Source organism: Eumetopias jubatus, unplaced genomic scaffold, assembly GCF_037043125.1.
Source record: "Eumetopias jubatus isolate StellerSeaLion01/CBP00866 unplaced genomic scaffold, mEumJub1_p1.0 scaffold_16, whole genome shotgun sequence".
NCBI lineage: Eukaryota > Metazoa > Chordata > Mammalia > Carnivora > Otariidae > Eumetopias > Eumetopias jubatus.
The window spans coordinates 53,299,507-53,318,091 of NW_028274822.1; the positions used below are offsets into that span (position 1 = coordinate 53,299,507).

Sequence of the window (18,585 nt, forward strand, 5' to 3'; positions counted from 1 at the left end):
CATACACACAAAGAGATACACACCTAGATAAAGCCAGAGAGAAATCTTGAAAGTAGCAAGAATAAAATGGTTAATCACATACAGGAGAAAAATATATTAATCGTTGACACTTTATCAGAAACAATATATCCCAGAAGGCATTGATATAATATATTTAAGTTCTGAAAAAAAGTTAATCAAAAATTCTATATCCAGAAAGACAAAAGCAAAAATAAACTATTGGGACTATACCAAAATAAAAAAGCTTTTGCATTGTAAAGGAAACCATCAATAAAACAAAAAGGCAACCTATTGAATGGGAGAAGATATTTGCAAGTAATATATCTGGTAAGGGATTAATATCTAAAATATGTAAAGAACTTATACAATTCCACATAAAAAATCTGATTTAAAAATGGGCAGAGGACCTGAATAGACATTTTTCCAAATAAGACATACAGATGGCCAACAAACACATGAAAAGATGCTCAACAGCACTAATCGTCAGGGAAATGCAAATCAAAACCACAGTGAGATTATTGCCTTATACCTGTCAGAATGCTAGAATCAAAAACAAGTGTTGACAAGGATGTAGAAAAAAAAGAATCTTTGTACATTGTTGGTGGGAATGTAAGTTGGTGCAGCCACTGTGGAAAACAGTATGGAGACACCTCAAAAAATTAAAAATAGAAATATCATATGATCTAGTAATTCCATTATTGGGTATTTAACCCAAATAAAATGAAAACACTAATTCGAAAAGATATATGCACTCCTATGTTTACTAAAGTATTATTTATAATAGCCAAGGTATGGAAGCAACCCAAGTGTCCATTGAAAGGAAACAATCAACAAAACCAAAAGACAACCAACAGAATGGGAAAAGATATTTGCAAATGACATATCAGATAAAGGGCTAATATCCAAAAATCTATAAAGAACTTATCAAACTCAACACCCAAAGAACAACTAATCCAATCAAGAAATGGGCAGACGACATGAACAGACATTTCTGCAAAGAAGAAAATCAGGAAATGACAGATGTTGGTGAGGATGCGGAGAAAGGGGAACCCTCCTACACTGTTGGTGGGAATGCAAGCTGGTGCAGCCACTCTGGAAAACAGTATGGAGTTTCCTCAGAAATTTGAAAATAGAGCTACCCTACGACCCAGCAATTGCACTACTGGGTATTTACCCCAAAGATACAAATGTAGTGATCCAAAGGGGCACATGCACCCCAGTGTTTATAGCAGCAATGTCCACAATAGCCAAACTATGGAAAGAGCCTAGATGTCCATCAACAGATGAATGGATAAAGAAGATGTGGTATATTTATACAATGGAATATTATGCCGCCATCAAAAATGAAATCTTGCCATTTGCAACGATGTGGATGGAACTAAAGGGTATTATGCTAGGCAAAATAAGTCAATCAGAGAAAGACAATTATCATATGATCTCACTGATATGTGGAATTTGAGAAACAAGGCAGAGGATCATGGGGGAAGAGAGGGAAACATGAAACGGGACAAAACCAGACAGGGAAACAAACCATAAGAGACTCTTAATCTCAGGAAACAAACTGAGGGTTGTTGGAGTGGAGGGGGGAGGAAGGGATGGGGTGGCTAGGTGATGGACATTGGGGAGAGTATGTGCTATGGTGGGTGCTGTGAATTGTGTAAGACTGATGAATCACAGACCTGTACCCCTGAAACAATACATTATATGTTAATAAAAAAGTCATCCTTATATATATATTCCATTCCATTATATATAAATTCCATTATATATATATTACATTACTTTATATATATATAAATATATATAATGGAAAATTACTCAGTGATAAAAAAAGGTAAGATCTTGCCATTTACAACATGGATACACCAAGAAGGTAAGTGAAACAAGTTAAAGATAAATATCATGTGATTTCACTTTATGTGCAATCTAAAAAACAAAACAAATAAACAAAAAGCAGAAACAGACCTATAAACATAAAGAACAATCTGATGGTTGCCAGAGGTGAGGGGGGTGGGAGGATGGGCAAAATGGGTGAAAGGGAGTGGAAGATACAGGCTTCCTATTATGGAATGAATAAGTCATGGAAATGAAAGTTATAGCATAGGAAATATAATTAATGGTACTGTAACAGTGTCATATGGTAACATATGGTAGCTACACTTGTGGTGAGCAGTGCATAATATATAGACTTGTTGAATCACTATGTTGTACACCTGAAGCTAATGTAGCATTGTGTGTCAACTGTACCTCAATAAAAAATTCAGTATCTAATAAAATATCACTCAAAACTAAAGGCAAAGTAAAGATTCCCAGAAAAATAAAAACTGAATTGATTGCTAGCAGACCTGCCTTACAAGAAATGCTAAAGCAAATCCCTCAGGTTTAAAGGAAATGACACCAGACAGTAATCTAAACCCACACAAAAAAATGAAGAGCACCACAAAGTAAATAATTGGGTAAATATGTATATGAATATATATATATATTTCTACTCTCTTAAATTCTTTGAAGATATAAGATTGCATAAAACAATAGTTAACACAATGCATTGTTGGGTTTATAATATATATAATTGTAATATATATGACAATAGTTCAAAAGGCATGGGAGGAAATGAAGCTATATTGGAACAAAATTTCTATTTCTACCAGTAATAAATTACTATAAATGTGAAGTAGAATGGGATGAGTTAATATGTGTATTGTAATTCCTAAAGCAATCCCTTTGAGAAAAAAACAAAAAATAGAGTTAAGAAACAAAGAAATTAAATAAAATTAAACTAAAAATATCTATTTAACACAAAACAGGGCAATAAAGGAGGAACAAATGAACAAAGGATATGAGATATACCAAAAACCCCACAAAAGTACCAAATGTAAGTCCAGCCATTTTAGTAATTTTATTAAATGTGAAGGGATTAAAAACTCCAAGGAACAGCAGAGATTGTCAGAATGGATTTTTTAAAAAATCCAATTGTATGCTGCTATGAAAGCCACACCACAAATTCAAAGATATATAGGGGCCCCTGGCTGGCTCAGTTGGTGAAGCATTGAGTGACTCTTGATCTTGGGATTATAAGTTTAAGCCCCACGTTGGTTGTAGAGATAACTTAAAAATCATAGCTTTGAAAAAAAATTCAAAGACACACATGTGCTAAAGTAAAAGAATGAAAAAGATATACTGTGCAAATGATAACCACAAGGAGCCAGAGAGGTTATATTAATACAAAAAAATACACTTTAAACTAAAATATTACTAGGGACAGAGAGAAACATTTCATAATGATAAGAGGGTCAATTCCTCAGAGAAGTATGACAATTATAAATTTATATGCACCAACAGAGTCCTAAAATATGTGAAGCAAAAAGTGACATAATTGAAAGAAAAAAATAGAAAATTAAAAATGACTGGAGACTTCAATATGGTACTCTCAATAACTGATGGAACTAGACAAAAATCAGCAAGGATGTAGGTGTCTTAAATAACACTATCAATCAACTTGACCTAACTGACCTTTCTAGAATACTTTACCCAATGGCAACAAAGTACATATTCTTTTCAACATTCTCCAGGACAGTTCATATGCTGCCTCACAAAACAATCTCAATCAATTTAAATGGATTTAAATCATACAAAATATATTATCTGACAGCAGAACTAAATAAGAATCTATAGAAGAAAGGAATTTAGAAAATCCTCAAGTATTAGGAGACTAACAACATACTTCTAAATAACTCACTTATGAGAAAAGAAATCACAATGGAATTAGAAGATATTGTGAACTACATGAAAACAAAAAAACACAACATATCAAAATATATGGGATATGGCAAAAAGGTGGTTAGAGGAAAGTTTATAGCTTTAAGTGTCTATCTTAGAAAAGAAGAAAGGTCTCATATTATTAATTTAAGCACTGTAAGAAGTTTGAAAAAAAGATTAAACTAAACATGAAACAAAAAGAAGGGAGATATAATAAAGATTAGAGAAGAAATCAGTGAAAGAGAAAAAAAGAACAACAAATAAAATCAGTGAAACAGTTTGGTTCATTGAAAAGATCAAGAAAATTGACAAACCTTTCACTAGACTAACCATGAAAAAAGAGAGAAGACACAAATTACCAAAGTCAAGAATGAAAGAGGAAACATCACTACCAACCCTACAGAAATTAAGGGGCTCACAAGCAAATGGTAGATGCATTTATATCAAGAAATTCAATCACTTAAATGAAATGGAAAAATTCCTATAAAGACTCAAAATACCAAAACTAGCTTGAGAAGAAATTAAAACTCTGAACGGACCAATAATAAATTAAAAAGTTGAATTAGTAATTTAAAATCTTTGCACAATTAAATGGCTTCACTGAAGAATTCCATCAAACATTTAAAGAAGAAATAATACCAATTGCTTCCTAATTTCTTCCAAAACAGAGGAGAAGGAAACACTTCCCAACTTTTTCTATAAGGCCAGTATTACCTGATATCAAAGCCAAACAAAGACATTATAGTAAAAGAAAACTACAGACCAATATCCCTCAAGAACATAGATGCAGAAATCCTTCACACAATATTAGCAAACTGAATCCAGCAACATATAAAATATTAAACTAAGTGGAGTTTATCCCCGGAATGCAAGGTTGATTTACCATTTGAAAATCAATTAGTGTAATATATACCATATTAACAGAATGAAGAAAAAAAATCACATTATCATCTCAATAGATGTGATAGTATTTGACAAAATTCAGCATTCCTTCATGTTAAAAACTCTCAACAAAACAGGAATAGAAGGGAACTTCCTCAATGCGATAAAGGCATCTATGAAAAATTCATGGCTAGTATCAAATTTAATAGTAAAAAGAATAAATGCTTTCCTCCTGAAATTGGGAATAAGGGTATGATGTTTGCTCTTGCACTTCTATTCAACACTGTATCAGAGTTTCTAGCCAGGACAGTTTAAAAAAAAAACAAAAAACAACTGAAAGGAAGAAGTCTATCTTTAGTTGTTGATAGAATCATATATGCAGAAAATCCTAAGAAATACAAATACACACAAAAATGCAAGTACTAATAAATTAGTTCAGCAAGGTCACAGGATACAAAATCAAAACACAAAAATTATATTTCTATGTACTAGCAATGAACAATGCAAAAATACAATTAAGACAACAATTGCATTCACAATAGGACCAAAAATATAAAATATTTAGGAATAACTTTGACAAAGAAGTATAAAACTTGTATTTGAAAATGATAAAACATTATTATGATAATGGTGAAAAAAGATCTGAATAAATAAATATTCCATGTTCATGGACTGAAAGACTTGACATTGTTAAGATGACACATTTTTCAAAATTGTTCTACAGTTTCAACATGATTCTTATCAAAATCCCAGCAGATGTTTTTCTTTGTAGACATTGACAAGGTGATCTTAAAATTTATATAGAAATATGAAGGAACACATAGGCAAAAGATTTTCCATAAAAGAGGAACTAAGTTGAAGACTTATATTCACCCATTTCAAAACTTTTTCTAAGCAACAGTAATTAAACCCCTGGGATACTGGTGTAAGGGTAGGCATATAGATCAGTGGAACAGAACTGAGAGAAACAAACCTTTCTATTTATGATCAATTAATTTTTTATAAAGGTGCTAAGGAATTAAAGGGGAAAGAAAGTCTTTTCAACAAATGATGCTAGAACAATTGTATATCCATATGTGAAAGGATGAGTTTAGAACTTTACTCAATATCGCACATATAATTTAATTAAAAATGGATCAAATTTCTATATGTAAAAGCTAAAATTATAAAACTCTTAGAAGATCTGAAAGGGGAGCCTGGGTGGCTCAGTTGGTTAAGCGTCTGCCTTCAGCTCAGGTCCTGAGATCAAGCCCCAAGTTGGGGGGGGTCCCTGCTCAGTGGGGAGTCCGCTTCTCCCTCTCCCAGTCCCCCCTACTTGTGTTCCCTCTCTCGCTGTCTCTCTGTCAAATAAATAAATAAAATATTTAAAAAAAAAAAGAAAAAGAAAACCATTCTTCTTGGCTGTCTGCTCCTCGAGACAGCCACTCCGCGTTTCTCATATCTGAAGTTCCATCTCTTTCATCTTCAGGACCCCCTAGAGGGTCAGGAGCAAGCACTTGAAGTTTGCAGTCTCTTTTTCCAGTTCTAGTTTTCCATCAGCCACATTTCTCCCTCTTGCAAAACTTGAAAGACAATACTTTCTTTGGGGTTTTGCGAAAAGGTTGTTTTGGATCTACTTTTTTTTTAAATTTTTTATTGTTATGTTAATCACCATACATTACATCATTAGTTCTTGATGTAGTGTTCCATGATTCATTGTTTGTGCATAACACCCAGTGCTCCACGCAGAATGTGCCCTCCTTAATACCCATCACCAGGCTAACCCATCCCCCCACCCCCCTCCCCTCTAGAACCCTCAGTTTGTTTTTCAGAGTCCATCATCTCTCATGGTTCATCTCCCCCTCTGACTTACTCCCCTTCATTCTTCCCCTCCTGCTATCTTCTTCTTTTTCCTTTTTCTTAACATATCTTGCATTATTTGTTTCAGAAGTACGGATCTGTGATTCAACAGTCTTGCACAATTCACAGCGCTCGCCATAGCACATACCCTCCCCCATGTCTATCACCCAGCCACCCCATCCCTCCCACCCGCCACCACTCAGCAACACTCAGTTTGTTTCCTGAGATTAAGAATTCCTCAGATCAGTGAGGTCATATGATACATGTCTTTCTCTGATTGACTTATTTCACTCAGCATAACACCCTCCAGTTCCATCCACATCGTTGCAGATGGCAAGATCTCATTCCTTTGGATGGCTGCATAATATTCCATTGTGTATATATACCACATCTTCTTTATCCATTCATCTGTCGATGGACATCTTGGCTCTTTCCACAGTTTGGCTATTGTGGACATGGCTGCTATAAACATTGGGGTGCATGTACCCCTTCGGATCCCTACATTTGTATCTTTGTGGTAAATACCCAGTAGTGCAACTGCTGGATCGTATGGTAGCTCTATTTTTGGATCTACTTTTGATTTAAAACAACTTCATTCAATGATCCTCCTTTGATATGGGTATCATGTCAGGCTCAACACTGTCTACTGACATTTCAATTTTCCTGTTTCTCAATCTCAACACTTATGGAGGTTTCAGGAGAACATCAAAGTTAGTAGATAAGTAGGAGGCTTTGAGTCCTTTCTTTTTTGCTAATATACTTCACAGAAAAAGCTACTTATAAGATATAAACATGAATTTAGTTTGATCAACATCACTCTTGAAATTACTGACATGTAGTGTCATAACAAACAACCACCCTTGGGTTTTTTTGTTTGTTTTGCATTATTTGCCTTATGCTTATCCTTTCTACCCCCTCTCCATTTCATTCTCAGCAATAGAAATATCTATTTTTAGTTTTTAAAAAATGTTTACTTAAATAGGAATATAACCACAATTTTTTCTTCTATTTATTGCTTTATTTTTCCACTATTTAAGTTTCCACTGATAAGTAACATTTTATCTTCTTTTTGGTAACTTTCTACAGCTAATGTATAGCCATGATCTAAAAGCAAGTACCACGGGGGTCCAAACCACTTCTCAACATGAATGTAGAACAGTCATGTGTCCTAAAAAAGGCGGATGAGTAAAACACTGGAGAGATTTAAATATTTTGTGGTTCTTATCTATATATATCGTTCAGTTTTTATCCATTTCTGACTATTTTAGCAATTGATCTAGATCATGTCCTATTTTTAAGCAGAAGTGAAAGAGTTTACTCCTTATTTCCTTGATATTTTATATTATGCAGGCTGTTTGAAGACAGTATCAGAAGCCTTATAAAGTCTAAATCTGTGAACTAAAAATTTTCCAGGACTTTTAAAAGTTAGTCTTACTAACTTATTTACAAGGCAGCCCAGAAACCCACATCCCACCCCACTTTGAGGATGGTCACTATGGTGTCATGGAAGCTACCTTCCTCATTTGAGGTGCTCCTGCTTTCTCTTGTTTCATCTAGAAAGGCTGCTGTGGAAAAGGTCAAGCCTGTTGCAACGGCTCCCATGGGCTTCCAGAGTTCACAGACCTCTGTGGGGAAGCTCAGTTACACCTCGCTGCCCAACCAGCCAGGAACAAAGCTAACATTTCACATCAGAGCCTGGGAGATACCACTTTGCCCTTCTTCCACCTTTGGCTGACTCCTTCTATTCCTACTCTATTAAAGGACATGCCTTCCTTCTCACAGGATGGTTCACCTGTCTGGGGAAGATGAATGCCATTCTGGAAGTATCTTTTATCATCTAAACTTGGATTTAACCTGCAAAAGAGCCCAGCAAATAATAGTTTTTGGATAATAAAGCATAGATAGCAGAGAATGAGCCAACATCTTTCCTGGCCTCAGTGTAAGGAAGGGCTTGAGTTAGATGAACTTCTGGTCTCTTCCTGCTTCACCCATTTCACAGTTCCATGGATCTACAAACTGGTGATTATATGAAGCTGGTATTATCAGGAGTGATACTCCTAGGGACAGGAGATTGAACATGGTGAGGGCTACTCTCCTTGGACTCAGGGTATGTCTTTGGGATTCTGTGTATAATTGCCTTTTAAAGAAGCAAATAGCAATAAACTTGCCTATTTCTGGGGGTGGCGGGGAGGGAAAGTAACTGGCTTTTCCGCTTTTATTAGATTTCCTCTGAGCTTCTCTGATCACATGGGAAGTAATTTAATTCATCATTTTCTGGGTACTTAAATTCTGTAAGACAAATCCCAGAGCGTTGTATTGATTTTTGTAACCCAGAAACCATGGTGCTTTTTCCTTATATATATAATAGCTAAACTTTTATTTAGAGAAGAGGCTATAAGACTATTTCTAGAGGGGAAAAGATAAGAATACACAACCTGGATATATCAATAGTTTTCCAAGCAAACTTCATTTCCCGTAACAGTTTATGGTTCAATAATTTTTTGTAATTCAGATTCAGCTACTTGAATCTACAGGTGGACTCAAATCCCCATACAACTATGGTTATTTCAGGTACTTTTTTTCTTAAGTCCCATAAAAAGCACTAACAATGGGACAAGCTACTTTGTTGGATCTTGGGGAATGGAGAATAAGCATATGGTATTACCATCATCACATTACCCAAAGAGAATCTTAGAAAATTCATTGTATACAGAAAATCTACATGGATCTTTTCACAGCCTCAAAACTATGTGGCTACGGGAGCTGAAAAGCCCTATGAAAAAAATTGGTGGAATTCAGAATTCAGCAATAACTAACAGACCACCATATCTGTTCTGACTGCCCATCTGCTCCTGCCTGGACTATAGCATTAGCCTCCTACCTGGGTAACCTGCTTCTGCTTGTGCACCAGTCTGTTCTCCACACAGCAGACACACTGATCCTGTTACAGTTTAAGTCAGCTCATATCATTCCTCTGCCCTAAACTTTGTCACAACTCCCTCCCTCTAACTCAGAATAAAAAATTCTTACAATGGCTCACAAGACCCTATATGGTTGGCCTGGCCCACAAGACCCTATATGCTTGGCCTTGCCCTATTATTACCTTTCTGACATTTTCACCTGCTCTTTCCCTCACTCCTCCATTCCCTCAGTGGCCTTGATGCTGTTCCTTGCTGAAAGGCCTTGCAGTGGCTATTCCTGATGCCTGGTGCACCTTTCTCCCAGAGAACTCCCTCTCCTACTTCATGTCTTTGCTCAGATACCACCTTCTCAAAGGGGCCTGCCCCCCATACCTGATCCTTCTTAGCCTACTCTATTTTTTATTGCTTCCATAAAATCTATTACCTTCTAGCATGATATAAAATTCAATTTCTTTTTTATTATGTTTATTGTTTATGGCCTGTCCCTCCATGCTAGAATATATGCTCCATGAGGGCAGGAACCTTTGTCGGTTTTGTTCAGCAATTTATCCCAAGCACCTGGCGCAGTGCTTAGCACACAGGAGGCACTCAGTAAATATTTGTTGAATGAATGACCAATACCTAAACTTCAGTGACTGTTCCCCATGTGCCAGCTATTACACTAAGTACCTTATGTCATTATTTCTTTTAGACTTCGCAACATTAGGGATGAACATTTTCCCCACTTCACAGATGAAGAAACTGAGAGGTTAACTAGCTCCTGAACTCACAAGCCTAATTAAAGGAAGCACAGGCTCGTTTGACCCCAAAGACTATCCACTTTGCATTATAACATCTGGAAAAGAATATGTAGAAAGTGGATACTAGTCTGATGCCAACAGCTGAGGTCAAGACACAAAAATGTCCACAAGGCAGTAGATTTCTTTGCTAACGTCTTTTGAAACCACACCAGGGTGGGAAATGGAGCAAGTTCTCAGGTCCCCCTCAGTCTCTGCTGCAATCAGACCCGCCAATAGAAGATGAGGGCTTCTGTGTTTAGTGGTCTCTATTTTTAGCACTGGTATCTTCTGTCTGAATTGGAATTGTTTTGAGCATTAGCATGTTCTTTGCAAACTATAATAGTAGTAACAACCGAGAGGAGTTGATCAATGTGACATGAGTGCAGGTGAGGGTACAATTTAATGTTAGGCAGAATGCCCCAGGCAAGTCACTATGTCTGATTCTAAGTGACAAGTTAAACAGTCTGTGAGGTTCCAGGTTTGGCATTCATGAATGCTCCTAGGATTGCCCGTTCCCTACTCTGAATCTTAGTTATTCTGGTGTTCTATGGCTTCTCCAGAAGAATGGCAAATAAAAGGAAATATAATGAAAAACTATATATTGATGCTTCAAGAAAAATCTGGTGGCCAGGAGGTCAAGGGGAGTTAGTTGATTATAACTGTCACTGGGTACCCATGAAAAGAATGGAGGGCTTGGGTAGGATGGGGGTTCAAATCATCATTCTACCACTTCTTAGTGCAAGAGAGAAAAGTTATTTAATCAATTTGGTCTCTGATTTTCTCATTTTTAAAATGGGGATATAATTTCGACCTCTCAGGGTTATTGTAAGGATACAATGGTACAGAGGATGCTGTGCTGAGTTGCATCATATGCGTTGAATGTCAATCTGTTTAGAATCAAGCAATTAAATATCTACCATTTCTACAAAGGGTGGAGGGACAACTCTACATCCCTCTGTCATCTAAGAACTATGCTGTGTTGTCTCTGCTTTTTGAAAGTTATTCACTCCTATCAAGTGTAACAAAATATTTCACTTATTTCCAATTTAATGTATGATCCAGCCTACTCAAAAGAAACAAAGGAACCCTGATTCTCATAATACCACACTCCCTGTAAACATCTGCCTTATTTCATCCTAACTTTGTATAATATTGGCATTAAGAAAGGGATCCTCAGGCCACACATGGGGTTGTCTGATGTTTATATGTTGACTTTCCAGGGTAGTGGTTCAGACCTTTGTTGAGTCACAGGGTTCTCTGAGAATCTGGTGAAAGCTACCATCTTTCTCAGCAAAAACAAATTCTCAACTGTGCCTAATTTTGCACATAATTTCAGATTACCTAAGACCCTCCATTCACGGATAGAAGTTAAGAACCATTGCCTATTGGTAGTTATGAGTACCATTTCTCCTTTAATCTCTGACAGTATTTGTGGATTACTAACATAAAACAATAATCTTGTGTCATTTTTGTCTTCCTGAATTACTTTAGGGTTTTTTTTCTCACTGTGACTAAGAATAAAGGCATTTAGAATATGTCTTCCAGGATTTATTTTATAACCCTGGGCTCAGAATTCAATTGGTAACTGATCTCTGCTTACAACCACATTGATGTTGAACGGGCCATTGTTCCTAAGACCTACTGAGGTCAGCCAAGCCCTGAGCACATATAAATCTCCATAGTTTCCACTTTACTACTGGACATCTAACTACAAAGCACAGGCTAAAAATAGATCAAGCCTAGTGTTTACATACATTCCATGGAACTGCATTTCTAAACCTAGGGGTTTTAATCAACACTTTTCATAATCCGAAGAGAGATAGTTCATTTAGCAGGGAAAAGTTATTCCATTTTGAGAGAGCAAAAACACAACCTAAAGGAATTATGAAGATTTTGAAATGTTCAAAGAATACTATCTGAACCTGTTAGCTCTAGGTCTAAAAAAAGAAAAACTAAAATATTCTTTTACATTGTATTACACAAAGGAAAAAATATTGGTGTTTTCTTCCCTCTCTTGTTTCTAGGTCAACATTTCTAGGTCAACATGTTTCTACCAAGAAGTTTGAATTCTTCAAACATTAAGCCATTAATGAATAGCTACCTACCTACCTATCTACATAAATATAGACATTGCAGGAAAGAACACAATGTGAAGTTGAGTATAGAAAAATGATTACAGTTCCATTTCCTATAGAAACTTTACTATGTGAGGCTTTTTAAAGCTGAAATGGCTAAGTCTTCCAAAGATAACACAGAGCAAATGTTTTCTGAACAAAATATAAAAGTGCTCAAAGGTTTAATTACTAATGCTTAATATAATATATCCCATTATAAATAAATATGAATATTACACATGTGGTTAAAAGGATATTTTGTTTAAAATTAAAATAATTTAACATAAAATTTAGCAATAGAGTTGAAGAAGTAAAGATCTCTTTAAATACAAATTCATAAAACTTGTAGATTGTATTGCCTTGGGGAAACGAAATAAATCCACAAGCAGTTACATTAGCAACATCTTCTATAGACTCAGCACAGACAGTCCATGAAAATGGATATTTAAAATGTAATCCTCCTCTATTAAAAGACAGCTGCTTTCCTAAACGAGGTTCTTAATGTTCTACGGAACATTCTTCAGAACAAAATGATGCTGTCCCATACACATGGTGTTAATTCCTCTCAACTTTCCTTTGGAAGGCAGTTCATTTAAAGCAAGTGCTAAAAGAAATGAATTCACCTTAGTGACCATATTTCCATCTTTACAGCCAACACCAAGTCCTGCTGAATATCCCATGAAAGTGAGATTGCAAAATGATCCTGTTCCATTTTAAATGGAATTTCATAACGTGGCCATCAGACATTCCAGGCAAACCCCAGCGGACTCTGGCTCTGTTACTAAACAGAGCAGAAGCTCCCAGGAGGTCCCTGTCAGTGCCCAAGAAACAACAGCCATAGATCAGGTGCTGCTTAAACCCAACGGGGATTCAGGAATTTATGCCTTCAGAAACTAGCCTCACTTCTAGTCATACAATCCACTGCATTATTTCCTCAATAACTTCTTTAACTCCCAGAAAGAAACACTTTTCTAGTTGTCCTAACAGATATTTTGTGGACTTAAATTTTGTAAGACTTAAAATTATATTATGTTGATAACTAAAAAAATGCAATCTATGCCAGATGCTTTGGAGAGGTGGACTTGAGGCAGCAGGTGGTTATTTACCATATATCCCAGAAATGTTTACATTTGCAAGTTCAGCAATTCCTTCTGTGGACTATAGATAGATTTTTAATAAAATCATATGAATCTTGCAAGTGTTTTTTAATGCCAATGAAACATTTCATTCAGGATATCGAGAAAAAAAAACCGACTTGGGCTGAGAAAGTAAGCATCTTCCCAGCATTCATCAGGCTGGAACTACAGACACAGAAGCCAACTGCAAAGTTCACAGAAAATATTTCTCTCAGGGACACTGCTGCTAAAAAGGGCTGTGGTAACCTTCTCCGAGTGACTACAGACTCACTGAGAAACTTTCTTCTCTAATATCAAAGATTATTAGTAAGGTTGCTGTTTGAAATTTTATCAGTAAGAATGAGACATTGACTGGATGACCCCACTTGCTATTGACAGAGAAGCAGCCTCAGTTCCCAACTCAGGTGCTGAGCTCCACATAAAGGGCTTCTGGATACAACAGTCCTCAACTTCACTGTTTCCAATAGAAACAGGACGCTGGGTTTGCTTTGCAGACCAGACCTGCATGTAAACTCCACTCTTCCTAGAATTCTAATATAGTAACTCTCTCTTTTCCTCTGCTCTGTGGTCTCCCTCAATGCAATGGGTTGATAAATCTACTTTTATCAGAATACAGGTTTGTTTCTAGTAGTCTTAGGCTGACTGAGATAGGGGCCTGGTTGTATAAAATGCTCTAGCTAAAAAAAATATCTGCTGCCTACCTGAACAATGGCTCAGAATTCTAATACTGGCTCTCAGATACCGAAAAAGTAGAACGCATCTCTGCTGTAGTTTGGGCGCCTGTGACCTGTGAATTTTAAATTCTATACTGGCTTCTCATCTAAGTAGAAACATTCTGAGGACCAGGAAACCTGCTGTGAGCGTTGAAATGATGTTTTCTGGCTCTGCTGCTACTGAATGTTGAACTCAATCTATGGCAAAACTTCTCTGCTTCTAGCAATATCACAGCTGGCAATGCAAGCAAGACACGCCAGTGTGATTATGAAGCTCTCTGTGAAACACAAACGGTAAAGGGAAACAGGTACACGTAAGTCCCAGGTCTCCCAAATACATGTCCTCACTCCACAGCTGATTTGTTTTTTAAAAGATTTTATTTATTTATTTCAGAGAGAGAGAGAGAGAGAGAGAGAGAGAGAGCGGGGGGAGAAGCAGAGGGAAAGGGACAAGCAGACTCTGTGCTGAGCACAGAGCCCTATACGAGGCTTGATCTCAAGATCCTGAGATCATGACCTGAGCCAAAACCAAGAGTCAGATGCTTAACGACTGAGCCACTCAGGCGCCCCTCTCCAAACCTGATTTAAATGTAGGGCTGCCAGGGACCGTGAGGTCGAGAGTGGCTGGGCGTGCGGGTCCCGCGAGGAAGGAGCTAGTCCAGAATGGCTACCCTGATCTTTGTTGATAAGGAAAATGGAGAACCAGGCACCCGTGTGGCTCCCAAGGACAGGCTGAAGCCAGGGTCTAGGCCTCCAGTAAAAGCTTTAGATGGGAGATCTCAGGTTTTAACACCACGTGTAGGCAAAATGTTTGATGCTCAAGCAGCCTTACCTAAAGTTGCCAGAAAGGCTTTGGGAACTGTCAACAGAGCCACAGAAAACTCAGTAAAGACTAATGGATCTCTCAAACAGAAGCAGCCGACCTTCTCTGCCAAAAAGGTGACTGAGAAGACTATCAAAGCAAAAAGCTCTGTTCCTGCCTCGGATGACACCTATCCAGAAATAGAAAAATTCTTTCCCTTCAATCCTTTAGATTTTGAGAGTTTTGACCTGCCTGAAGAGCACCAGATTGCACGCCTCCCCTTGAGTGGAGTGCCTCTCATGATCCTTGATGAGGAGAGGGAACTCGAGAAGCTCTTGCACCTGGGCCCCCCTTCACCTCTGAAGATGCCCTCTCCACCATGGGAGTCGAATCTGCTGCAGCCTCAAAGCATTCTGTTGACCCTGGATGTTGAATTGCCACGTGTTTGCTATGACTTAGATATTTAAATTTCTTAGCACTCAGTAGTTTGTGTGTATGTTTTGTATTAATAAAGCAAATCTTTAACAGACAAATAAATAAATAAATAAATGTAGGGCTGCCAGACCGAAAGAAGGGAAAACATGATGTAGGAGGGTTATTCAGAGAGTGTGCCTTTGAGCTAAGGTTGGAAGGCTGCTTCTGACATACCCGTGGGAGTAGCCATAATCGTAGGCCGAGGCTGTCTTCCGACTGGCTGCGAATGCATGGGTAGATTCAGTCGCCTGGGAGGCCTGCTGCTGGTAGGAGCCCATGGACGCCTGGTTGAAGGCCTTGGATTCCTGGCGGTGCGCGGTGGCAGAGCGGCTGCTGTAGGCCGTGGAGCCATGGGTGTAGATGGCAGAACTTTTTTTCTCCTGTTGGTACTGGCTCATGGTGCTGCGAAGGTCCCTGTTTCGGTAGCTGCTGTCATAGTGCTGATGGAGCTTCTGATAAAAGGGCAGAGACATCGTGTGCCCTGGAAGGAACCAGGTGACCTACAAGAAAGCAGCAACTTGTGAGTGAACTATTAAGAAACAAGGTATCTAAATCAATATGTAAAAATGAATACTCTTATCTTTTCCAAAGAGCAAATGGAAAAGGACGTGAAGGTTAGCTTAATTGGTTACTCGGCAAACTTTCTACTTCATAGCCCACATAAGCCCCCTCCACCATTGGGCTGCCTTCTTATGTGGGTTTGGTTTTTTGGGTTTTGTTTTAATAACTAGGAGGTCTTTACAAAGCTTCCCTACCCTAGCTATTGTGTTTTTTCCTCAGACCTTTCATAATATGTGTTTCAAATTTTCTGGCATTTTATCCTGATAGGGGCTTCGTCTGGGAGAATACTTAATGATGGAGAGTCTGTGTCACGGTCAATGTGGTTTCATTCAACAAATAATTACTGAGCACCTACTATAAGCCTGGTACTGTTCCAGCACAAGATGAACAAAACAAACAAAATCCCTGCTCTGATAACCTTAGCTAGAACTTTATATTCTATTGCAGGTGATAGCCAATAGAGAAAATAAATAAAATGTAAGGTATAACAGAATGGGCTAAATGCTACAGAGAAAAATAAAGCAGGGAAAGGGAGTTGGGATGCAATTTTAAACAGTCTCATCAGGGATGGCTTCTGAGCATAAAAGTGTCATCTGAGCATGAGAAAATTAGAAGAAGAGCATCCTAGATGGAAGACCATTGCAAAGACTCCAGGGTGTGCACATGCGTGTTGTACTCCAGGCAGTGAAGTACAAATAGGCGGTGAAGCTACAAGGAGTGAGCGGAGTGCAGGGAGATGGATAGGAGACGATGTTGGGGGGTGGGGGATAGAGAGTGTAGGTCCGATGAGCAACTGTAGGGTCTTTGTCTTTCCCTCTGAAAGGGCTGGAAAAACCATCAGAAGGTTCCAAACTGAGATTCTTGCTGTTATATAAAGGATAGACTATTGAGGGACAAGAATGAAAGCCAGAAGACCAATTAGAAGGCTGTTATAGGGGCACGTGGCTGGCTCAGTCAGTGGAACGTGCAACTCTTGATCTCAGGGCTGTGGGTTTGAGCCCCATTGTGGGTGGAGAGATTACTTAAAAATAAAAGCTTTAAAGAATTTTTTTTTAAGGGCATCTGGGTTGGTCAGTCGATTAAGCATCTGCCTTCAGCTCAGGTCATGATCCTGGGGTCCTGGGATAGAGCCCCACATCTGGCTCCCTGCTCAGCGGGGAATTTGCTTATCCCTCTCTCTCTGCCCCTCCCCGTGCTCATGCGCTCTCTCTCAAATAAATAAATAAAATCTTAAAAAAACTTTTTTAAAAAAGAAGGCTATTGGGCGCCTGGGTGGCTCAGTTGGTTAAGCTACTGCCTTCGGCTCAGGTCATGATCCTGGAGTCCCGGGATCGAGTCCCGCATCGGGCTCCCTGCTCAGCGGGGAGTCTGCTTCTCCCTCTGACCCTCTTCCCTCTCGTGCTCTCTATCTCTCATTCTCTCTCTCTCAAATAAATAAATAAAATCTTTAAAAAAAAAAAGAAGGCTATTATGAACTGAGTTATATTCCCCCAGAGTCATATGTTGAAGTCCTAACCACCAGTACTTCGAAATGTGACTGTATTTGGAAACAGAGGAAATAAGGCTAACGTGAGATTATTAGGATGGGCCCTCATTCAATATGACTGGTGTCTCTATACGAAGAGGAAATTAGGACACAGATGTGTACATATACAGAGGAAGACTATGTGAAGAGAAAAGATCATCCATAAGCCAAGAAGAGAGGCCTCCGATAAAAATAACTCTACCAACACCTTGATCTCAGATTTCTAGCCTCCATAATTGTGAGAAGATACATTTCTGTTGTTTAAGGCACCCAGTCTGTGGTACTTTTTTAGGGAAGCCCTAGCAAATGAAGGCAAAGGCCATTGCAATAGTCCAGGCTAAAGATGACAATGGTGGCAGTGGAAATGTGAAAAGTGATCAGACTCAGTACATGTTTTGAAGGTAGAACCAACAGCATTTGCTGAAAGTTCTGAATTAGGGTGTGAAACAAAGAGAGGGGTGAGAGATGATCCTGAGGAACTGGAAGATCGAAGTTGCTGTTAACTGAGATGGGCAGGAGTGTAAGAAAGCACAGTTAGGGATGAAAGAACAGGAGATGGGTCTGAGATATTCTACAGTTGAGATACTTGCTAGACATCCAAGTGGAGATGTTAAATTGCATTCATGACTTTGGAGCACAGGGTAAAGGTCCAGGATGGACACCTGCATTTAGCAGTCACCAACATATAGATGGTACATAAAGCCAAAAAATAGATGAAAAGTCCTAGGACTGAAAGCTGGAGTTTGCTTATATGGTTGACCCTTGAACAATGCAGAGGCTAGAGGTGCCAACCCCACCCCCACCCGCACAAAAATCCGCCTATCACCTTTGACTTCCTCCTGAATTTCATTGCCGATAGCCAGTTGTTGACTAGAAGCCTTACTGATAACATAAACAGTGGATTAACACATATTTTGCACCTTATATGTATTTTATACTGTATTATTACAATAAAGCTAGAGAAAAATATTAATAAATCAAAAAGAAAATATTTACAATACTGTACTATATTTATCCAAAAAAATGTGTGTAAGTGGGCCCATGCAGTTCAAACCTGTGTTGTTCAAGGGCCAACTGTAT

At 38.1% G+C, this 18,585-nt stretch overlaps 1 protein-coding gene and 1 pseudogene across 1 annotated transcript in view; one reads left to right on the plus strand and one right to left on the minus strand.

Annotated features, from left to right (window-relative positions):
• MYOM1 (myomesin 1) overlaps positions 1–18,585 on the minus strand; it is a 149,231-nt gene that overhangs the window by 113,975 nt on the left and 16,671 nt on the right. Inside the window, exon 2 of the mRNA XM_028092355.2 lies at positions 15,594–15,919. Within this exon, the coding sequence (XP_027948156.1) occupies positions 15,594–15,892 (299 nt within the window). The 5' untranslated portion in view covers positions 15,893–15,919. The remainder of the gene's footprint in view (positions 1–15,593; positions 15,920–18,585) is intronic.
• LOC114200310 (securin pseudogene) lies at positions 14,801–15,412 on the plus strand (annotated as a pseudogene).